Below are 24,277 nucleotides of genomic sequence, written 5' to 3'. Positions count from 1 at the left end.
GACTGTGGGGGAGTTGCCTCTGTACTGGTTATTATTTCTGTTCCGGGCTTTGTTTGAGTATCGGGTTCCGGCTGGCGCTCAGTAAGTTCAGCGATGAAGTCTGCTACCGCCTGGCCCTTCATGGCGGTTCTTGGCCTGAATTCTATGTCAAATTCGCTAAGTTCAATCGCCCACTTACTGAGGCGCCCCGAGTGCTCAGGGTTTTGCATTACCTGCCTCAGCGGTTGATTGGTTAGCACGTGGATCGTGTGAGCCTGGAAATATTGCCGGAGGCGTCTGGCGGCAATGATAAGTGCGAGGGCCAGCCGTTCCAACGGTGCATATCTTGTTTCTGCTCCGTTCATGCCTCTGCCGGCGTAAAATACCGGGAGCTCATCCTGGCCTTCCCGCCGAACAATGGCGCAACTTATTGCTGTTGCCGAGACCGCCAAGTATATGAATAATGTCTCTCCTTGCACAGGAACAGAAAGGAGAGGGACCGCCGCCAGATATTCTTTTAGGCTCTGGAACGCCGCCTGACATTCTGGGTTCCAGTCGATGACCTTCTTGTGAGTTGTTTTGAGGAGTTTGAAGAATGGGGCGCACTTGTCAGTAAGTCGAGAGATGAATCGAGAGAGGGCGGTTAACTTGCCTTGGAGACACTGGACGTCTACCTTATACTTGGGGTCCGACAGGTTAAGGATGGCCTGTACCTTATCTGGGTTAGCCCCGATACCTCGCTCGCTGACGATGTAGCCCAGGAATTTGCTAGCGGTGACTGCAAAGAAACATTTTTCCGGGTTGAGACGCATACCGTAGGCCAGGAGGATGGTTACTATGATCCTGAGGTTTGCCACATGTCCGCTGGCCTTTATGCTCTTAACTAGCATGTCATCCACATAGACCTCGATAATTTTTCCCAGATGCTCAGCGAACATGGCGTTCATCAACCGCTGATAAGTTGCACCGGCGTTCTTCAGACCAAAAGGCATGACATTGTAGCAGTAGAGGCCTTTGTCGGTGGTGAAGGTGGTGCATTCTTGGTCGCTGGGGTGCATTTTGATCTGATTGTATCCGGAGAAGGCATCCATCATGCTGAGGAGTTCGTGCCCGGCGGTTGCATCGACCAGTTGATCGATACGAGGTAGCGGGAAACTATCCTTTGGGCATGCCTTGTTTAGATTTTTGAAGTCGACGCACATCCGCCACTTGCCGCTGGGCTTTTTCACCATTACCAGATTTGAGATCCACTGAGGGTAGATGACCTGGCGGATGAATCCAATGTCCCGTAGTTTGGCGACCTCCTGTCCGATTGCCCGGTATTTTTCCTCATCAAAAGCCCTCCGCTTCTGTTTGATGGGATAGAAGGAAGGTTTGATGGTCAGCTTATGGGTGATTATTTCAGTGGAGATGCCAGGCATGTCCGCATAGGACCATGCAAAGACGGTGGCGTTGTCACGTAGGAATTGAGTGAGTTCTGCCTCTACTTCTGGGTCTAGCTGTGCGCCTATGCGGACTGTCCTTTCGGGATGCTCGTCTGAGATGCAGACGACCTTCAGCGATGTGTCCGGGTTGACCGGCTCCTTCATTACATATTTTTTCTCCTCATCTCTAGGATCCTCAAAGATATTCGGTGGTGGTGGGTCATTACCCACTGTCAGGATTTCATGGCGGCGCGTTGACCGTGCTACAGTTGTTGAATAGCATTCTCGTGCCAGCTGTTGGCTTCCCCTCACGCAGCCTGTGCCGTTGGGCGTGGGGAACTTCATGAGAAGCATGTATCCGGCAATGATGCACTTGAGCTTATTAAGCGCTGGTCGACCAATGATGGCGTTGTACGAGCTAAAACAGTCGACAATGATGAACTCCGTGTGTACCTCCGCCATACAGGGACTAGTGCCAACAACTAGTCGCATGTAATCCGACCCTAGTGGTTGTGTGATGTCACCGGAGAAGCTGAGCAGTGGCTCGTGATCCTGGAGTAGTTTTCTGTTTCGCTTGAGATGGTCGTAGCAACCGCTGAAGATGACGTTGACAGCGGACCCGCTATCCACCAAGATTCTCCCCACGGAGAATTTGCCAAGAATGGCATCGACCAAGAATGGGTCGTCATGGGGTAAATGCACTCCGCGCTCCTCCTCCTCTGAAAAGGTAATAGGTTCCCAACCTGATTTCGGTAGTTTTGCGGATCTTTCGTAGCGGATGTTGCAAACTTCCTTTGGGTGGTTGGCGCGTTCATAGCGCTTTCTTGCCCTGTGAGACATGTTGGTGATTGGAGCACCGCCGTCGATGGTGTTGATGCGGCCCAGGGTCTCGACGTTGGCAATCACTGGTGGTGGTTGGCGTACCTTGAACTGCTCCAACTTGCCGTCACGGTACAAAGTCTCAATGGCCGTTTTGAGAGCATTGCAGCTGTTTGTATTGTGACCGCTGTCTGCGTGGTATTTGCACCACCTGCCGGTGTTCCTGGGTTTGCCTGTTTTTGGGTACTTTGGAGGGGGTGGCGATGGGATCTGATCCTTGCACTGATTGTAGATATCTTCATATGAGGCCGTTAGGACCGTGAACACTGCATACCGCTGTGAGGACTCCGTCTGCTTGCTGTTGCTATCCCCATGGGTTGGACGGTGTCCCTTGTAAAAATGCTGCCCCTTCTGCCGCTTGGTTTGGTGGTGCCCCTGCTGCCACTCTCTTTTCTTGTCAGTTGGTGGTGCTGAGGGGGGCTTGTCAGCGGTTTCCTGGTGACTAGAAGATGGTTGTGTTGACCTTGCTGTCGTTGTCGGCGGTGGGGTTTCTCCATATGTAATAAATTCCGCCTGGGCGTGAATGACCGCCTCGCTCATGACGTGGTCGTACGTTGCATTGGGATGGTTGTAATTGAGGTGATAGAGGAACGGTCCCTTGAGGAGTCCCTTCCTGAAGGCCGCTGATGCCATGGTCTTGTCCAGGTCGCGGCATTGAGATGCTGCCGCCCGCCACCTGGTGACAAAGGCCTTCAGTGATTCGTCCTCCCCCTGTCTAACGCCGAAAAGCTGACTTGTATTGTGATGTCCGGCGGATAGTAAGATGAAGCGGGAGAGGAAAGCATGCGACAGTGCATGGAATGAGCCGACAGACCCTGGCGGACACTCAAAAAACCAGTTCATTGCCTCGCCGTCCAATGTTTCACTGAATAAATGGCACAAGGTGGCGTCGTCGAAGCCCTTGTTGTTGGTGACCTTCTTGAAGGTGTCCATGTGGACAAAGGGATCGGTCAATCCACCGTACTGTGACATCTTTGGGGTTTTTGCATGTGTCGGTCTGACGGCCTGCAGGATCGCGGCGGAAAAGGGGCCGGGTCTGGAAGTAAATAGCGGGTTCCGGGTTGACGTCGGGACACCCGTCTCCGCCCGGATCAACCTCTGCTCCAGTTGGTGCATCCTGTCCAATAGCTGGGCGGTTGCGTCGCCGATGGAATCGGCCTGACTGACCTGCCGAGTTGGCCTGTGCCTAGGCATGGGCGGATCTCCCCCGGTCATCGTCCTGGTATTCGAGCGATTGGTGTGCGGAAGTGATTCCGCCACCTGCTCTGACATTAGTTGAGGTATGGGTGGTGGTCCCCTTCCTGACAACCCAGGTGGGTTCAGTGGTACATGCATTTGTACGACCGGCCCTGGCGCCACCGTGCCGGCGCTGGGTCGACTGCGTCTGGTGCTGCGTGACTGCTCGCTCTGTGCCGGGCGGTCGGTGGTCCTCAAAGTGTTTTTTAGTTCCTCAAAACGTGCCATGAGCGCGGCCATCTGTCTCTGGGCCTCGGCCTTCTCCCTGCGCTCCTCCTCACGTTCTCTATTTGCCTTATGAAGATCCGCCAGTGCTATCTCGTACATGGTGACGAGATCCTGGCCTGACGGGCGGCTGCTGCCTGGATTTGCCTCATCGCCGGGGTTGGATGGGGTTGTGAATAGTGCGCGGTTCACGCCGATCGCGGGGTCGGAGGGTTGGGGAATGGCGGGGAGCCCTGCCTGCTCCTCAGCGTTTCCCCCGCTATCGTTAGCCATGGTGATTGTAGCGGGATGACCTTTTGTTCAAAAGATTCCCACAGACGGCGCCAATGTTAATGTCTAAAAGTCTAGCGGTAGCTGGACCTTAGTTAACGTTGATCCGGTGGGCGGATCGATACTTGTGTTGTTATAGTAGTTCCCGTTACCTGTCAAGTAAAATACAATGGGCGTCAGAGGGAGACCGCGCTGAGCGGTCTTCAACTCTCCGATGCCTAAGTTAGTCAATGTATTTATGTTGACAAAGTAACAGTAGGTAAATATTGAATGCGTAATTAATGAGGAGAGAGGAGAGAACCTTTTATAGGTGAGGAAGAGACTGATCTTGTCTTTGTTTTCGATGTGGGACTGATATGCCTCAGTTCTCAGTTTCAGAAGCTTCTGACGCTATCTTGGCGTGGCGCGTGGCGGCGCGTCGCCGGCGATCTGGGGATGGCCCAACGCTGAGGTTGTAGCCTGTCTGGCGGTGCGTCTGCATGTCATTCCTTTAGTTGGAATTAGTACCTTTGGCGGTATAGTGAGCGTGGCTCATTATAGCTAATTATGCTTGCAAATGTACATGTATGTACAGTGGGGAAGACATTTTAAGTCCGAGCAATGGTACCCGCGCTTTGCTGCGGGGATTTGTTGTTGGTAATAATTTACAATAATGAAAGATATAATTGAAAATGACTTTATTATTGATCAAACTGATAAAATACCATATATTACATCAATTGCAGTAGTATTTTTGTGAAGAGACACAAATTGTTCCCAATTGAATTGCTCTAGAAAGTACTTCAATATCATCTGATTCCTCGAAGCCTTTGATTTCCATTACCACATTGTTCTGTGATAGAATATGCATCCCTCTAAACAATCAGCTTTCTGTTTTAGCCATGCAACAATTGCATCCAGCGACATTAGCAGTACCTCACCTGGAGGTAACTCACCTGGACGGAACTCCCTCTTGAATTCAATTTTCTTATCAGTCAGACTTGATTTGGCAAACTAAAGTCAGTAACTGCTCTCTCTTCCGCAAATGGATATTCCTTTACAAAGTACTTAGCAGCTAAGAAGAAGCCTCCGCTTAATGTCTCGATGTATCAACTTTGGTTCAATGGCGTTGTGTAAATAAGCAAGAATGCGAAAAAGTATATCTTGTGACTCGTTGAATAAGAAGAACACGTTGGCATCAAAGGCAAATAGAGATACCCATGGTGACGGATACCTCCATGAAGTTACTGCTCCAAGTTTCCATTGTTGACATACATGCAGTATATCTGAGATAAACAAACCTTGCGATACCGCACTTTGCCTCGGGTAGTATAAATGCATTCTAGTCATATAACAATTGTAAATTGCTTTTTCCCTAACTGAACTAACAACCAACAAAAATCAAACGAAAAGGATTCAAATAAGAAACCAACCCAAAATCAGAAAAGAACATTCACAGGTTAAGTATTCTGCATCACTTCTAAACGCATTCTGTGTCACATTCTCACTCTTTTCAATCGATCCAATCGTTCATAGGTGAAAATTTTCAAGTTAGGCACCTTCTTTTCCAAGCTCTTTAAAACCTCTTATAGTGTTTTGCAATCTAGTAGCTCTTCTTGATTGTGTGTAGACAGTTTCATTGAAACTGGTTCATCACACTCACTGTCCAATTCACCACCAAGGCAAGGAAGAAATATCCTTTCCTGATCAATGAAAGCAGTGGAGATTAGTATTCATCATGGCACTACATTTGACTTCAATATAGAGGAAATTAATATTAGCACAATTAAGTGTGGTACCTCAACGTGTGTTGGGGTTGGGTATTCAATCATTGATTCAAGTAGTTGAGAAGCTACAAATACTTGATTGTTTAGCTGCCCACACACTTGAATTATTTTCTCTTGGACCATTGGAATCTGTTTGAGTGGGATTTCAACTCCAAGATCAATCCGAGCAATCATGACTCCATAGAAAGCTTTAATGATTTTTTCCTGCTTGTGAATGGCTTCGAAGCTCTCAATTTTCACCAAAACTCTTAATAGATCTGCAAACAATCCCAATAGATAAAATCAATTTTATATAAATAGAAAGCATAGATCTTTCAAGATTAAAGAAAGCTATACATTAGTTGCTACATAATAGAAAGCAAAGGCGTATTCCCCAAAAAAAAAAAAAAATTATAGAATTTTTTCTCCCTCTTCTCCTCTATGCAAAAATATGATACCAAGTATAAGCTGATTTGTTATACCACACCTTCATTCTTAACAACTCATGGTCTTGGACAGGAAGGGAAGATCTCCACCAGGGTATAACCCCCTTCAACTGTGATGATAGCAGCTTGGACTGTAGGGAAATTATTTAAACCTTTTTAAATGTATGCACTTAAGTCTCATGGGCTTTAAACATACTACTCAAAACAAATTGAAATAAATCCACCAAAAGAGACAATCAATATTCAGTACATTAGATAATAGTGTTAGAACAAAACCTCATTGTTAATTTCATATATTGGCAATCAGATCACTCCAGCTCTACCAATTCGTCAAACTGCATAAAAATTAGAGAACAAAAGAACAATACTTTTTTAGTATAGTAATTGACCAAACTGATGCAGCAGCTTTCTTTACATGCATAAATGATATACTATTACCTCAGTAGTAGGAAAAGAGTTAGATGTGTTATTACTAAAAGATAAATTTGTGCTGCTTAGACTTAAAATTGCAATGATAAGCATAGACTTTTTACCTCATCAAGATCAGTTAATCTTCTCTCCAAAGTAGAAGTATTCTTGTTTAGCCCTAACCTTTGAAATTCAGGTTCAAGTTCTGCCTCTATTTTACTCATCGAATCTGAACTTATACGAACCCTACCATCATACTTGGTTCATTTTCTGTTCAGGAGATTTGTTCTAATTCGAATATCAGTAACAATCATCCTGTGATCCTCTGGTGTGCTGTTCCAAACAATAACCTCTTAACATAAAAAATATATATAAAATATAAAAAAATATATATATAGGAAAGCTGATAATGAATTTGAAAAGCATTTAGCCAACGTTTCCTTTAAAATATATATGAAGCCACAGCTGTGATTCTTTATACTGGAAGATACGTATCTATGTGATTACATACCACTATCCATTTCCTGCCCTACAATATTCCCGGAACTGTTGGCATTCAGATGATATACTGAATACAAAATATACTGACATTCTTTTTGAATAATGATAAATGCATAATGCCTCTTATAGAAAGCTTAGATACTGGTATATTGTCTATCGCTATCACTTGTAAATTTAGGGGTAGGTTTGTTTACTCAAAATCGAATGAAATGAAATCGCAAAAATTCAGGAAATTATTTCTGGGAAGCAAAACTCACAATAGATGAATTTATAATAAATTATACAACAGAAAGTTCAAGTATAAATATTAATAACCATATTTTCATATGATTTCCATTTTTGACATGTACAGACTAACATGTTGGATCTAGTATCTATTTTTCTGTTTCGTAAGTAAATAGATCAAATCTATACAAACTAATCCGAAAGTAACAAACCCAAAAGATTTTGAAACAGCTAAACATAAAATCTATCAAATCCATCAATTTTTATAATATTTGAAACAACTATACTCTGTGTTTCAATGCAATTAAAAACAGAAACGTAAATTAATCACAAATTCAGAAATAGAAATTTAAGAAAGAAAGAACTCACAACTCACAAATTAAAAAGCAAATTGGCTTAGAGACAACTAACCTCGTACTCAGATGATGAGGTGACAATCTCCTTTTGTGAATATCAGCTATCTCTCTCTCTGTCTGTCTTTGTGCAAAGCAAAGCAAACAATCACAGCAAATCTCTCTATTTCTGTGTGGATCGTTCTTGATAAGTGATCGAATTGAAATGGATCAAAATACCTGAAAATATATATAACCAAAGACAGCACAGCTTAGTGGAAGTTGAAACATGAAGCTAGATAACTGAATTTTTATTTTTTATGATGTAAGACGTACAATCGATGTACAATTAAGCTAAACGCATAAGAATTCAGTCAGTATCTAAGCTATCAGTATCATTATTGCCTTCACTTCAAATTAAATGTCAAAAAATTACATCCACTGAAAAGACAATAGGAAAATGGACAACCATATACTGGTAACCCCAAAATCATATATCTAAAGCTTGTCCCAATCTCCAGTTTCTCTTTCTAAAGCACCAACACAAACAAAACAAAACAAAAGAAATAACGATACTCTATAATATTTGAAACAACTATACTCTTTGTTTCAATGCAATTAAAAAGAGAAACATAAATTAATTCCCCACATTAATTGATCAACCAAAACAGAAATAAGATGAGTTAAAAAGAGAAACATAAATTAATCACAAATTCAGATATAGAAATTAAAAAAAGAAAGAACTCACAACTCACAAATTAAAAAGTAAATTGGCTCAGAGACAACTAACCTCGTACTGAGATGATGTCAGTATCTCCTTTTCTGAATATCAGCTATCTCTCTCTCTCTCTGTCTTTGTGCAAAGGAAAGCAAACAATCACAGCCAATCTCTATTTATCTGTTTAGCCAACACAAACAAAACAAAAGGCGCCAGCAAGAAATATAAAACAAAATGCCTCACCCTTGATTTTAAACTCTAGAGGTTTGACAGTTTAGCTGCTGTTCCGTTTTAAACCTGCAGAAAAGAGGCCGGTCAGCTACAACCTTTGGTACTTTGTAATACAATTGGGGTATACTGTCTTTTACGTACATATATAAATTAAAGTATTTTGTGAATTAAACAGAAAAGAATGAATCAGTGGTATCATTGCAAATTTAAAGAGGAGATCCAATTAAATGTGCTGCTATCTAAATATGAAAAGAGAAGAAAAGACGAAAAGAAAAAAAAAGAGAAGAATGAATGTTCGGATATACATAACACAAAAGAAGGCTTAATTAACAAACTGCAAGCGAAGTTCTTTCATACTCGGCTTAAGAACACAAAGGAAGAAAACCAAAACAATCAAAATGTTCAATGAAGATAAAGAAGTTTGGCACTTAAAAAGCCTGTCAACTCACAACTGAACTGGCTATTTTATTTGTTTATGTGATGGTCCATAATTCCATATTCCAGCTGAAGATGTAAATTCCAATATTAAATAACAAAGATATCTATTACAGACATGACTAAAACATAAGAATAGTTTCACAAAAAAAAAAGAAAAACAAAAATCAAAACAGAGGCAGTATAAAATAAAAATTAATACCTTTCAATTGATACGGTTCTGTCAATAAAGAAACTCTGGTTTGCAACTGGACTGGAACGTGAATGTCGACCTATTTGCAAAGTTTGGAAACAGTTAGTTTGGAACCATGGTCAGCACCAATACAAACCATATTAACATTTATAAAGTAGAAGTAAACATGGAATAAAAAACTGAGACATAAGAAAAATCCAAAACATGATTAGCATCAATACAAACCGTATTAACATTTATCAAATCTATACCATGAATACAAACCATACTAACATTTATAAAGTAGAAGTAAACATGGAATAAAAAACTGAGACATAAGAACAATCCAAAACATGATTAGCATCAATACAAACCGTATTAACATTTATCAAATCTATACCATGAATACAAACCATATTAACAATTCCAAAACCAAAAACAAACTAAGGTGAAGTACAAAATAAAAATTGAACTCTACTAAAGATAAATAAAAATGGGTTGGTTCCCTGAATGAAAATTTTAACAGAACATGGGTATTCATTACCAAAAGCTTAAATCTTGTCCTCCTTTCTGCCTTTTTTTTCCCTTTCGAAAAAAGAAGAAAGAATTAAAAAACTCTATCTATATTATAGATTGGAAATGTAGCAACGAACAAACATATAAGCCAATGAAAAAAACAAACATTGTAAACAGAAACAAATCAAACCAAATCGAAAGTCAAAACATCAAGAAGTAAAGGAATACATAGCATGCATCAACCATCAAAGCCCCATAAACAGAAAAATGAACTACTGATAAATTTTACCTGCAGTCAACAGTGATGTCGATTCAATGTCTGCGGAATCCCTAATCGTTGCCTCAGTTTTCCTACAGCAGACCTGCATAAATAGACAAATAAGAGATGTTATAACAATTATCAATTGTTTATTGGCTCCAATCAAGATTGTTGAAATAAACATGGTGTTTTAAGGCAAGGACTGCTGAAAACGCATTTCTACACTTATTTCTACATTTTGGGAGTGTGGTGTAGAAGTCGAATTGTTAATTAGAAAGCTGACATTTTAATTTCCAAAATTTTGAATGTTAACTATCTTTGTTCCACACCAACATACAGCAATGAACAACTTTCTAAAGTAAAAGGACCATAAGCATTTTCAGGGATTAATAATAATTATCAAAAGCTACTTAAAGTCTGATTGTATAACACGACGAAATCAAAACCTTAATGTCGAGTACTTGTTTTGATAAGACCACAGTAACAATATCAATAACATATCAACAAATACTAATTCTTTGAATTAATACTGATATGCATTTGGGGTTCTTGTTTCCAGAGAAGAATACACATATGCAGAATTTAAAGAATGATATCGCAGAAACAGGTGATCAATGTTTGAACTTCTGACTTAAAATCACACGAAATTAATAACTTTATGGATCAAAGGCAAGCATCAAAAAACTTAAACCATCAGAAGCTAATCTTAAACTTGATAAGACAAACAGTGAGAACATCTTATTGAAGCTTGCATAAATTTCCTGAGTAATAAAAAAGAAACAAATGTGATTCCAGATTGAAGAACCAAAAATCAACTATATTCATATGGAAAAACAATAGAAAAAGGCTCAATTCATTGTATAATGAAAGGCACAAAACAGGTGTAAAAAAACTTATAAATTTTATGAATATGAATTTATTGCAGATCAATTTTAAGGTGTTAAAAAATAAAATAAAATACTGCTTAAGATCAAAATACTAACAGAATTTGGCAGAGAACTAATACAAATCCAAAGGCAATCAACGTTAATTAAGTATATGCATTTGTAAAATTGAGTTTAACATTAGACAAAGAGAGTGAATACAGTTGAAACCAACTTAAATGGTTGGTTTTGATAAGCAAGAGATGTTTTTTAAATCCATTTGAAAATCATAACAGCAATTTGAACAGACCAGGCCAATCAGAAGTATCAATTCTTTATTACCAAAACTATTGAAAAGAGTGATTTCTAATATCTAAAGCACACTAACTACATTTTGTATATAAAGAATTTGAAAATCTATACCTCAATGCAAGACAACTGAAGAATCTGCCTGCAAACTGTTCCTAAATTCTGCAAAATACAGTGGCAACAATCAAAGAATTTAATAATACCATCGGTATACACACTATAAACTAAGTGGAAAAATTATCTAATATAATTTTACAGTGTATACCTGAATAACAATAAAAAAGCAAGATAACACTGATCGATAGACAAAGGAACAGCAGCAGCAAAACGATGCTAAGATTCTTTTGCATAAAATCTGAAGAAGCCAAATAAAACAACAATGAAACATTGAAATTAATTGTTAAACTACAAACACTAATTTCAATACAAAGTTTCTGTATGCGAAAAAAAGAGAGAGTTAGTTTTGATATCAGAGGCCAGACATATAGAAATATTTGATTCATTTATTGTTCAGACTATATGAACATCAGAATTTTAGTTTGATCTTACAATTTATGATCAGTTTCCTTCTATACTCAATACATTGCCTATACTTACTTTCAATCTATGATGGATATTAATTTTGACCACAGGTTGGATGCTAAAGGTACTGCAGAGTGGGCTGTAGACATCTGTACTATTGCCTAAACTTACATAGTAACATAACTGCATTTTACTAAATGAACTAAAGCAATGGACAATATGACAGATAAGGATGAAATTTCAAAAAATGCTCATTATAGCGTCAGTTTCAGAATCATCAACTCCCATGCCTGATTTTATAATCAGTTTATAAAACTTATCTCACAATTTATAATCAATTTCCTTGTATACTTAATAATTCATTGACTGATACAAATTGTGATAGACGACAATTGTAATCATTGACAGAGAAAAAGGGAAACTCAAATGGAACTAATTCAGATTGGATCAACAAAATGTGGAGGACACCAAAATGATTTAGCAGTGGGTGCCTATTTTAATATATTGGAGTCGACTAATACTATTTAGTAAAGAGTTTGAATATGCACAGTTGATCAATTATGTTTAGGATAAATGCAGAAACTAAGCCTTAATGGGTGTGTAAAGGTATAGCTGCCAAACAAAAGAAAACAATTCATACTATGATTGTCCTATCCAAATTGATATACAAAATCATATCTAACTTTGTTAAATTGCAGACACAAAAACAAACTCGCATTATTTGGGAATTCTGTACTTCAGTGCTTTCTAAATCAATTGCTAAATTCATAATTATGCTCTAGATCCAATTCCTGGGTGACTGCCTTTGCCTAAACATCTTACCTCTTAAAGGAGCTATCTCCCTCACTCTCCACAGCCTACCTTAGGAAGTATATAAGAAAGTCAAATTATGGACCACTTCTTCAACTGTAGTTAATTGCGAATGAAAGCTTTTTTATAGTAGAATGTACGATTAAGAGAAAAAGAGATCATAATAATGATAAAAAATTAGAAAAGAAAATCAAACAAAGATAGGAGATTAGAAGAAGGCACACTTGGTCTTCCCATACGATGCAGGGTCCCTCTTAGAATTAAAATTTTTATTTATATTAGTTGCTCAATTGAAATAAACTCAATAAATCCCTTTAAAGACAACACCATCATTCGTTCAAAGATGCAGGGGTCCCTCTTAGAATTAAAATCTTTATTTTTATTAGTTGCTGAACTGAACTAAACTCAATAAATCCCTTTAAAGACAACAACATTCTTTTTCTTCCAGTAAAACCTGATCACCCAAAAACAGTAACACCTCTTTTCACTATTCTTCTACTTATTTTTATTATAAATTTTCTCTTATTGATAACTCTTTCTTTGTCATCTTCACAGTTATATATAAAACTCACACAACAATATACCAAAGAGACTTTTCATTTTCCAATAAAAAACTTTCATAATTAGTTGCATATTTTTTATTTCAGATCTTCCTTGTTTGGTGATTTGCTGCCATGGATTGAAATATTTCAGCTCAAGAAAGCAACCACAATATCTTAAAAGCTGCGCTGAGAGGTATACCCCAAGATTGAAATAGGGCGAAAGGAATTGATAGACCACACACACATCCATACCCTAGGGTATGCAGCTCATAGGCAAGTATAATTCAAAAAACAACTATAGTCATGCATAACATGCAAGAAAACAAAAGACTCAGACCTCAAATTGCACCAAATTCAAAGACAATACTTCCCACGTTTGAAATTTTTACAAAGATTTGTTTACAACCATCCCAGAATCAAAGCCTAATAATAGTGAATAGTCCATGGAGAAATTTAACCATTCCTTAGATACTAAGGTCTTTTTTCACTTAATCGAAGCATGTAGTAAACACCCGAAGTAGCCACTATAATAGCAATTTGAAAACTAACAAAATCGTTTACACAAACGACCTTTAAAATCAAAAGCATAGATGGTGACTCATTTCAACCAGATTGGTTAACATTGATTGCTATTGATTTTCAAATGCCTAATGTTTAAAACACTAATTAATATCTGAAGTTGCCATAAAATTTAGACTGAGCAAATTATACCTAAAGCTTTAAAATTAGATTATCGAATCAGATTGGTTAACATCGATTGGCATTGACTGTCATATATCTACTATTTAAAACAGTAATGTCTAAAGCTGCCATAAAATTTAGACTAAGCAACTTATGTCTAAAGCTTTAAAATTAGATTACAATTGGAAAGCTTTCAAGTTATATATCTGGCACTATAATTAGGAATATGAATATATCATTATCACAAAATTGGGAATTATATTAATATAGCAGAGGAGTTTACCTAAGCCCTGACCAAGTTATGACCAGAAACTTCGATTGAAAGAAATGTGCTAAAGCCTTGGGAAGTATCTGATGATAAAATTCTGTGGGAATTAAAGACACAGTTAGATTGGCTTTAAGGAGAAACTAAGGCATAAGAATGCCAATACGAAATAGGATTACAAATCAAACACAAAAGCAAATCAAAGAAGCAATTAAGAGCAGTTTACTGAAAACCAATGGCGTTTAACAGTTGCTTAGCTTTATTGAACCACCCGCACAACTCAATAACACAGGAAAAAAAAGAAAGGAAGGTAAAACCAAACCCAAAGGCCAAAACCAACTAACCCAACAACCAAGAATCAAAATCTTCTTTCTGTTCTCATATCAAAACTGACATCAAAATCATACACTAACAAATAAAATACATTTACTTTTATCCAAATAAGCCTAACTTTCAGTCAGTAAGAAGAACTGAATGATGATTCCCCTTTCTGGGTAGCTAAATGATAACACCTATCTCCTTTCCTCTACTCTTACCCAAAACCACCATCCCCCTCAAAAACAAAAGAAGAAAAAATCCAACAACAAAAATCACAGAACGATTCAAACCACATACCTTTGCAACCGGTTTTTTCTTTCCACTCTCTTTTTTCGCTTTTTTCGATCCCAGACCCAATAGATCTTCTCCTTTCCTCTCTTCTATCCCTCTTTGCAGACCCGATAGATCTCCTCCTTTCCTCTTTCTTACAAATGTAACAATCAGAAACAATTATCCTCCATAAACAATTTCTAAAAATAACCCAAAACTATCATCCCCTCAAAAACAAAAAAAATCCAACAACAAAAACCAAAGAACGATTCAAACCACATACCTTGCAATAGATCTTCTCCTCTCTCTTCTTTCGCCTGGACAGAACTGAAATTGTTTGTAAGCCACTGAATCGCAGCCCGATCGTTATCCAAGACTGAGAAATGCAAGGACGAAAATGACCCGATCGTTATACCTGTCCAACGCTGACAAAAGGAAGGACGAAAACGACTTTTCCGCCAACCTGATATTCTCCTTGAACAGTGAGGACAAACGGGTTTTCCGCTTCTTAGCAATAGTGTAACAGTGTTATTCACCCTTTATATATAGAATAATTTTGTTCTAGCAATCTTTTTCCTCTTCTGTGCCTGATATCTGATGCCATAACTACATTGAAAACCAAGGGAATTAAAATCAAAAATGACTTAAAACCACTTTTATAATCAAACCTCAATCCAAAACATTACAACAACCTGAGTGCACACTGTCCCAAAGCTCTGCAAAATTAACATAAAGGAAAAACTAATTACAAAATACAACATAGTTACTCAAACATACATAGTTATATAATGTATTTTGCACAAAAAAAACACACAATGAAAGCAAACAAAGCCGCTAATTGAGCAAACAAAAATTCAAAGTTCATACCTGAATAAGAATGAAAGATGCAGACAACGTGAAACAGTAGACCAAGGAATAGTGGCAGCCAAATGATGTTTAGACTCTTTTGCATAAATTCTGTAAAAAGCAAACATAACTGTAACATACTTATCAAATTAATTATATAACTACAGAAAACAATACCAATACCATATTTGTTAAACCAAACCAAAAACAAAAGAAAAAAAAAAGAACAAAAATAAAGGAAAATTTTTTTTCTTACAAAAACAAATTCTTATTTCAATTTGATAAAAGTACGTAAACAACCACGCTCATATAGTTAGGCTTTAAATATTCATTGTTGCATTATTTGAACTTTTATAGAATTGCAAGGACCTAGGAAAAAAAAAGAAGAAAACTAAGTTCAGCAGCCAAATTGGATTCATTTCAACTGTTGGTACTCTTCGAAGCTAACCATGGAGTTTAGAATTAGGAGACCAGACCAAAAGTCTGTGAAGATCCACTTTAAAAAAAATAAAAAGAAAAACAAAGAACTTTTTCCTAATAAAGCAAAAAAAAAAAAAAAAATCTGGATAACTTTTTCATCTTTGTCCTTGCTGTTCTCTGTGTATCCAAATGATTGGAGTTGACATGCTCATTAGATCTACATTCGTGATTACTCACTGTTTTTTCAACAATCTGGATAACTCTTCTATTTTTGGGTCCGTTCTGGTTTGAATTTTAGTTTTCAGTTGGAAGAATTAAGTCCATATTGCACAAAACAATTGCAATTACATGGGTAATAGCATCTAATATGTTGATGTAAGAATATATAATTTTCAAAGATCGAGGCTTTGGTATCTCAGTTAGGCTGAAGGAGTCATCTTTATTATCCTCACCAACCCAAAACACTGTCTCATACTACCATACACATACAAAGTCCAAATCCCAGTGAAGAACATATAAGAATTCATTTACAAAGCTGCAGTACACAGAAAATCATAAAATAGTATATATTACACACACACACACACCCCACTATATGTATACATGTATCAGTATGAGTATATATATATATATATATATGTCACTATATGTAAGGCATCTATATCTATATATATGTATGCTCCTGGTGAAATTATAATACACATATATCTATATCACTAAATGTATATATGAGTATGAATACATATAGTATATATATGGTTGCCTATATCTATATATATGTTGGGCATCCCATGCATCTCAAACATCACAATTCACAACTCATCAAACTTCTCTCTCTCTCTCTCTCTCTCTCTTCAGGACTCTCTCTCACTTCATCAGCAACCGGTTTCAGATCGGCCGGTAAGTCCACACCAGCCATCATATGTTATATTCACAGAGCTTTTCAGTACTACCCATCTCTGATCTCCAGCAACATTTCTGGTCATTACAGAGAGATTTTGGGTAGGATCGAGTTCAAAAGGGTGGTTCAAATGTATACATGATCAAGAGCTTTAGTCATATATATAGTACTTAAACCCCATCTGAGTTTGCAATTAGCTTATTATCTTCGATCTTCCCCAATCTTTCTGGTACTAATTAAAAGCTCATATGGGTGGTCAAAACATCCATATATGATCAAGAGCCTTGAAGATATATGTATATAAATACACACGTAGTTATTACTTACAGATGTTCTTAAGCTTGTTCAAGGTTTCTGAATCAGTGTACTAATTTCACCTCATTTCATATGCAGTACTATAGAGAGAAAGGTTTCTTATCGTACAACTAAAAAGAGAGACGTGCAGGATTAAGTTGAACATATAAGAATTCATATAAAAAGCTGCAGCACACAGAAAATCATAAAATAGTATATATTATACACACACACACCCCACTATATGTATTCATGTATCAGTATAAGAGTATAAATATATATATATATATATCGCTATATGTAATGCATCTATATCTATATATATGTATGGTCCTGGTGAAATTATAATACACATATATCTATATCACTAAATGTATATACTATGATGCACGGAAACGCGAGCATTTTCGCGTTTCCCGTTTCGGAAGCGGAAACGGGTCGGAAACGCCCGGAAACGCTCGGAAACGCGTATCCGAATTTGGAAACGGTTTGGAAACGTCTGTATCCAATGTGGAAACGCCAGAATGTAAATAAATAGGAAACGTGGGGGTAAAACTGACTTTTTACTTGGAAAAATTGAAAAAAAAAAAAAAAACTGACTTTTCTTTCCCAACTCTTTTTTTTTTTTTTTTTTTTCTGACAAGTAGTACTACTACTACAACTGATGCTCCCTCTTATAGGACCCTGCTACTTTCTTCTCTCTTTGTTATTACCATTTCTTTTTCTTCCTCCATTTATTTTATTTTATTTGTTTTCTCTATTTATTTTGCAAAAGCTTGAGCCTTTGGGTATGGGGGAGTGGTCCAAGTTGAATGAAGTTGATGGTTGTTGACTTGTTATTAGTTGTGTTAATCTTTTATTTGAACCTTTGGATTGATAATGTTTGATTGTCATAAACTAGTATTTTGTTTATGTTTCATATTTTTTTTTCTAATTATATATATATATATATATAATTGCCATTTCCTTCACGTTTCCGTTTCCTATTACATTTAAGATTTGCCGTTTCCACGTTTCCGATCGTATCGTATCCGGAAACTCGTACCCGTTTCCGTGCTTCTTAGTGTATATATGAGTATGAATTAAGGAATACATATACAAAGAGTACAGCACACAAAAAGAGATGGGAATTATAGGCAACCAACCTGAGAAAGATGATTGGAATGTCAACAGCAGCTTGACAATTGACAACAGCTCAAATGCTACCTAATCTGCATACAATAAATCCAACTGATAGAATGAAAACACAAAGCTAAATGACTATATATATTATTCGTAAAGTTTATCTAATCCCATATATTACAGACTAACATACCCAAAAACTAAGCAATCCCATGAACCTCTGATTACAGAAATAATTAGTTGCTCCGATCTTTAACAATAATAGTTGCTCATATTGTTCACCAAAAAAAAAAAACTCAGAGAACTGAGCTGCGAGGAGCGAGGTTGAGAACATGAGGCATTAGAGAGAGAGAGAGAGTTGAGAGCTTCAGTTATTATTTTGCAACTACAATAAGAGTATAATCACTTGTGGCTGCCAGGAGATTTTACCAAACATATACCCAAATCAAACACACATCTCTTCCAAAACCCAGTAACCTCTTCGACCAAATTCTTCAATCTCTCCACTTCTTTATCCTACCCCAACAATCTACCATCAAAATCAAAAACCTTACATCAAATCGAAAAGAATAGACCCTACAACTTAGAATCAACCTCAATCAACCAAGAAAACCCCCAATTCAATCAACCAACAAAACCCCCAACAAAACCCCCACCCCCTCAAAAACATCTAACAAAAGAAGAAAAAAATCAAACAACAAACAACACAGACCGATTCAAACCACAAATCCAATACCTTGCAACCGGTCTTTTCTTTCTTCTCTCTTCTTTCCAGAGCTCACACATCTCCTGCTTTCGCCTCTTATATTCCTCTTTTCTCTCTGCTCTCTTCTTTCGCTTTTGTTAATCTTGATGGTCTTTTCCTTCTTCTCTCTTATTTCCAGAGCTCACAGACCTTCTCCTTTCTCCTCTTCTATGCCTCTTTTCTCTCTGCTCTCTTCTTTGGGTTTTGTTGATGTTGATGTAAAGCCACCGAATACCAACCTCCCCCGATCATTTGGATACACAGAGAAGATCAAGGACAAAAATGACTTTTCCGCCTTCTTGATATTATCCTGGAACAGTGAGGACAAATAGGGCTTTTCTGCCCCTTATAAGAAACAGTAAAACAGTATTTTTCATCCTTTAACTTTGGATACACAGAGAAGATCAAGGACAAAAATGACTTTTCCGCCTTCTTGATATTATCCTGGAACAGTGAGGACAAATAGGGTTTTTCCGCCCCTTATAAGAAACAGTAAAACAGTATTTTTCATCCTTTATATATAGAAAAATATGAGGGGGTAACGCTTAAAAGAGTTGATAAAATTATATTTGTTCATCAATAATAACTATTTACACTTTGGAGCACTAATCTCCTCAATCAATCTTATTCAAGAAGGCATTACAAATTGGGCATTAAACCAGGTGAACAAACTATTCCCTCTTCGTTTTTTAATTGAAAGCCTATTCATGTTAGACAAAGCCAAATTCATTGCTTTCTTGAATTCCTAATGTTGAAAATGAAGTCTGGTTTTCTGCAATGCCCTTGGCTCAACACATTGTCATGCTGATAGGCACTTCATAATATTTTTAGATATAGCTCTGGTGATATAAATGAGAATGCTTTGGTTATGTAGCTGCATTTTTTGGCATTGGCTATCTAACAGGAGTATAATTCTATTTAGAGCAGAAAACTAAACTGCAGTTGGAGCCTTATAGTTTCGATCTGGTTACATTCCTGCATTTTTTCAGTTCTGATTTTTACTTTTTTGTGTTCTTGGGTTGCCTTTTTCAATCCCATTGTCTGGCCTATAAATGATATATTGTACTTTGTTGGATACATTAAAAGCTGAGGTTTACATTAGAAAATTAACCTGCCAAATAATTTGCATTACAATACTTCTCTTCAATGATCTTAACGTTGCTCTTAATTATCTATTTTGGCAGGTCAACTGTAGGAAATCAAATTGTCAAGGAAAATTCTTTTTGGAAGCCGAAGACTATCGTGATGGTTAATGGTTGACAATCACTTAGATTTTCGTCTTTCAACTTCGAACACGAGCAACCGCCTCATGACAAAACGCTACAGCTAACAAACGAAGAGGGAGACACAGATGTCGATTGTTGGGGTAAGTCTCAATTCACCATTCATATTTAATGTTTTGTGTTTTCCTAATGTATATTATTCTCGCCGGTGTCTCAATCATGGAATTTCCACACTATGTATAGATCTATCTATCTATACAATAAGAGTCCTCATATTAAAAAATTTGTATATGAAATGCTGATTCGCGACAATCTATGTAATATTTCTAGAGGAGTTGCTGACTATTGAGGATGAAATGAGCTCAGCAAGTACTAATTTGTTATCTTAACCAGATTTCACTGTAAGTAAATCTTCTATGCGAGTGCCTTAACAATAAGTAAACCTTCTTTCTTTGTGTTATCTATATACGCGTTACCACATTACAATTTCTTGCTTGCTTCTACCTTCAAATTTGTTATTACTTGTTCTGAAAAATTCCTTACTCCACCTTCAAGATTCTACTGCTCCGCCTCGCCGCAATCTTCCTCAATAGAAGATTTGTTTACCAAAGTCTGCAATGGTGTGTTATAAACTTATATGACTTGTGCCATGCGTACCACATGTTTGGGAAAATGCTTGTATGGGGATTTTGCTGCATTTCAATTCTTATGCTTCTATTGATTTACATGTGTATAAGTCTTTACTCTCTTTCTACCTAGCAATAAAGGAAAAAACAAGAACACTATAGAAAAAAAAAAACAGAGTGATTCATATTGGACCTCTCCTCATTATTGTGCAACCTTTGGTCATGCTGGTGCTTTGTTCCAATCAAGAGCTCTGTAGCTTCTTTTCAGTTTTTTTTCTCTCTCAGCTTAATATGTGTTACTGTAATTGCTGATTTGGGATCTTCATTTTTCAGTTGTGTTTTCCCATTATGGCTTTTTGCTTAATTGGCCCCAGGCCTTATTGACTATGAATAAGGCTTTTAGGAGTAAGAAATAAGAATAAGTGTTGTTTAAATGTTTGAGTGCTTTTACGAGAAATCATTACAGTGTCTGAGAGGTTTCTCATCATTTCTGGTGAGTTCTCTTCTTCTCCGTTTCCCATCGAAGCCATGCAAATGGAGCCGTTTTTGACCTGATAGAGTTGAGTCTGGGGCTTTTACTGCTTTAGTTGATTGCCATTGATTTCAGTTCATACATCTGAAGCTGGGGAATTGTTTAATTTCGTTTCAGCCTGAGTGTTTTTGATCTTGCTTTGGTGCACAATTGTGTGTAATTTCGTTTCAGCCTGAGTGTTCTTCATTCTAGGAGTTGGGCTGGCTTATATGCTCATTGGTATTTACAAGAGACACCTAGTTGAACCATTGTCAGAAGCAATTGGGTTTTAAGCCAATGAACAGTGATCACCAACTTTAGCTTCTCAAGTTTGTACCTGCTCTTTATTTGCATTGAGAAAGTTTTGTATTATTTGTTGAGTACTTGGGTTTTAATCTGAGGAAGAGGAGGACGAATATGGGTAATTCCTTTTCATTTCGTGTTTTATTTGAGTTTCTTCTAATTGATTAAAGCCTCAGATGAACAATTGTTTTTATTAAGCAGTTTCTGGGTTGCATTTTGTCTTTACCTATTGATTCCTGGAATCTGGATTTTACTTAAATTTGTGGTTTTTTGGGTTTATTTGAGGTAGCTCTGAACTGGGGTTGTCCATAGTCCATACGGGTCTTGAATTTTGTATTTTGCAAACATGTGTTGTTTTATATATGATAAGCTCTGGTAGTGAGTGTAAAGCATGTTCCTTTTGATGTTATATATTGAATTTGAGGTCTGAAATAAGAAACTAAAGCTTTCATAATTTTCATCAAGCATAGTGGATTTTGCTTCAATTAATTGGTGCTGATCATGAACTGATCAAATTTGTTGCAGCTTTTAAAAGTGAAGCTCATCCAGGGTATCAAGATGAAGTGGACATCAAGTTTTTGGGGACTACATTTGGGAAGTCCTGCACTATACACACCAATGTCTACATCAGAGGAAGTGGAGATGGAAAAATTACTGGGAGATTGATGAAGCTACTTTGTGGTTTGATCCGATCATTATGCTATATTAAGGAGATTATGTATGTTTATTTATTTATTTTGTTTTTTTTTTTTATCATAGTTTAAGCTCCATTTGTTAATTCAGAATATCAAAGTGATCAGTTTATCAAGTTTGCCAAGAGCCCTACAAATCATGAAGTTCCGTTTTCCCTGCTCAAAGTCTTTATCTTCTCCAGCAGGAATCATCGATGATAGTAACTTAGCTGGTAAGTATAGACTTTGTCTTCTTTTAGGTTGGGAATTACCAACCAGGTTTTCATTGTTCTGACTTATGAGATTATGAACAAACGAGTTCTACTTTTGCCATAGATACTTTTTTTCGTTTTGTTTTCTTGAAACTATGATCTATATATGGCTTGGTAAATGTCACTTAACATAGAAATAATTTAGCAGAATATTATAACAAGCCCTCAAATTGATAAATTCATGGGGAACGTGAAAAAGCATACATCTCTTTCAAACAAATCCTTTCAGTTATATGATTCAAACATGATTTCTGTACCTTTGCCCTTTTTAGATCTAACATTCACAACACATTGTCAGATGTCCTTTTATGTTCTGTGATTAAAGAAAATTTTGGTGTTCTAAGATTTACTAAATTTGTTGTTTCTTAGATGACATGTGGAGCCAAAATATTGTTCTCTTACAAGACTTATATGGTATGGGACAGTATCTGGTATGCAGACAGTATCAGAGGGGAGCTCAAGTGGAATTGATGCTTCTGAAGTTTCGTCGGAGCTAAAATCAAATGGACAAGTTGTGGATGAAAGTCTATTCAAAGATAGCAAGATGGATGTGACTGAGGTACAGATAGATAGTTCAATGCAAAAGTAGGAATGGAATGTGAGGTGTCTGTACCAAAGGCAGCTTCAGATATCATTATGAAATGATATTTGAGGTTATGGATGAATCTGATGAAAAGATCTCAGCTGAGGATAAAGGGTAAGTTAAATTGGAGTTTATTTTTTATTGTGACCAAGATCATTATGCTTGCTCTTTTTAACTTCAGTTTTTATCCTTTTTATTGAACCTTTTTGTGGTTGCTGCCTGCAGAACCTCATTGTGAAGGAGCACAAGATTTGGTAGTTGCCAACGATTCTAATTATGTTACTATTGTTCAATCTGCGTTGCCACATAAAGGAAGCGAATCCCCAAGTGCTGTGAAAACTGTTGAGCCCGTTTAATTGACTCTGAGTTCAACTCTCACTAAGAGACACGCAAGCAAGAGTTCAAATGTGAATGTGGCTGCCACTGTAATAGAGCCTAAAGAAGCTTCAAGGCTGAGGCATTGGGTGATTAAGATGGGAAATTAGATTTCGAATCGGGTTCCAGCGTGGAAGGAGATTCTGAGGATGAGGGCACTAGAAGTTGAATAATCCTCCACTTTACGTTGATTCTAGTATTGTTAGTGGTAGCAGTGTTTGGTTTCGAGCGGTAAACCAGACTTTGGATATGGGTGGGTTGTTCTGGTTGGTAGCTGAGAATCTAGACTGGCATTGCCATTGGTATGTGTATTTTTCAGGCGCTGCAATTCTTATTTCTTATGTTGTGATCGGCTATTGTAGTTTTATACCGGAATGAAAGCAAACTATTCTGATTGGAAGTAGAAATAGGATGCCCATGAAACAAGTCTGAGCTTTTTCACTTTTCATCGATTATGCTCTTTGTTAACATATATTTATATACAAGCCAAGTTCAATTGCACCCATCAAAGTGTTTCTTTTGTCATTGTTAACATCTGCTTCTTCTTTCTCTCTCTTTTTCTTATTTGTGGCAATTTGATTTTGGCTTGCTCTGTTTGGTTGCTTGAGAAAGATGTACGAAAAGTATGTAATTTAATTCTTGTTACTCGTTTGTAATTAAAATCAAGATCACATGTTGAGATGAGAAAAGCATTTTGAAACGTATTCGCGAGACCTTAAATCTTGTTCTCAACCGACCAACACGTACTTCTTCAATATTTTTAGATATTTAATTGGTGGGTTACGGGGGGCTGCAGATCCACTA

The 24,277-nt window shown here is 37.2% G+C and overlaps 2 protein-coding genes and 1 long non-coding RNA gene across 5 annotated transcripts; 1 reads left to right on the top strand and 2 right to left on the bottom strand.

The window, feature by feature from the left end:
- Positions 1–4,675: 4,675 nt before the first annotated feature.
- Positions 4,676–8,525, bottom strand: LOC121048855. The gene is made up of 7 exons (XR_002935736.2): positions 8,461–8,525; positions 7,750–7,910; positions 6,738–6,945; positions 6,481–6,539; positions 6,246–6,335; positions 5,792–6,036; positions 4,676–5,695 (listed from the first exon to the last, which is right to left on the bottom strand). It is a non-coding gene; the product is annotated as an uncharacterized LOC121048855 (long non-coding RNA).
- A 1,505-nt stretch (positions 8,526–10,030) lies between these two features.
- Positions 10,031–15,555, bottom strand: LOC112197685. Its single transcript, XM_040518652.1, has 9 exons — positions 15,449–15,555; positions 15,274–15,297; positions 14,865–15,118; positions 14,609–14,731; positions 14,012–14,093; positions 12,518–12,552; positions 11,439–11,528; positions 11,288–11,335; positions 10,031–10,104 (listed from the first exon to the last, which is right to left on the bottom strand). The coding sequence occupies exons 1-8, from the start codon at positions 15,553–15,555 to the stop codon at positions 11,289–11,291; spliced, it is 762 nt and encodes a 253-aa protein (XP_040374586.1). The 3' UTR covers positions 10,031–10,104; position 11,288.
- Positions 15,556–19,480: 3,925 nt separating this feature from the next.
- On the top strand, positions 19,481–24,008 carry LOC112196931. 3 transcript variants are annotated; one of them, XR_005810099.1, is made up of 6 exons: positions 19,481–19,571; positions 20,094–20,275; positions 20,463–20,533; positions 22,098–22,476; positions 22,885–23,212; positions 23,324–24,008. XR_005810099.1 is itself a non-coding variant. In XM_040518570.1 (6 exons), exons 2-5 carry the CDS (start codon positions 21,687–21,689, stop codon positions 23,102–23,104), a joined length of 465 nt encoding a protein of 154 aa, XP_040374504.1. In that variant the 5' UTR covers positions 20,646–21,251; positions 21,408–21,686; the 3' UTR covers positions 23,105–23,212; positions 23,324–24,002. The 3 variants fall into 3 exon arrangements, 1 of the variants encoding a protein (XP_040374504.1); XM_040518570.1 differs by lacking the exons at positions 19,481–19,571; positions 20,094–20,275; positions 20,463–20,533 and adding exons at positions 20,646–21,251; positions 21,408–21,690 and having other exon boundaries at positions 22,098–22,290; positions 22,373–22,476; positions 22,941–23,212; positions 23,324–24,002; XR_005810100.1 differs by lacking the exon at positions 20,463–20,533 and having other exon boundaries at positions 23,324–24,007.
- The last annotated feature ends 269 nt before the right edge of the window (positions 24,009–24,277 follow it).

Source organism: Rosa chinensis, chromosome 4, assembly GCF_002994745.2.
Source record: "Rosa chinensis cultivar Old Blush chromosome 4, RchiOBHm-V2, whole genome shotgun sequence".
In the NCBI taxonomy this organism is placed as follows: Eukaryota; Viridiplantae; Streptophyta; class Magnoliopsida; order Rosales; family Rosaceae; genus Rosa; species Rosa chinensis.
The sequence above is the reverse complement of the archived record's forward strand: the minus strand, read 5'-3'. Positions and strand labels throughout refer to the sequence as shown.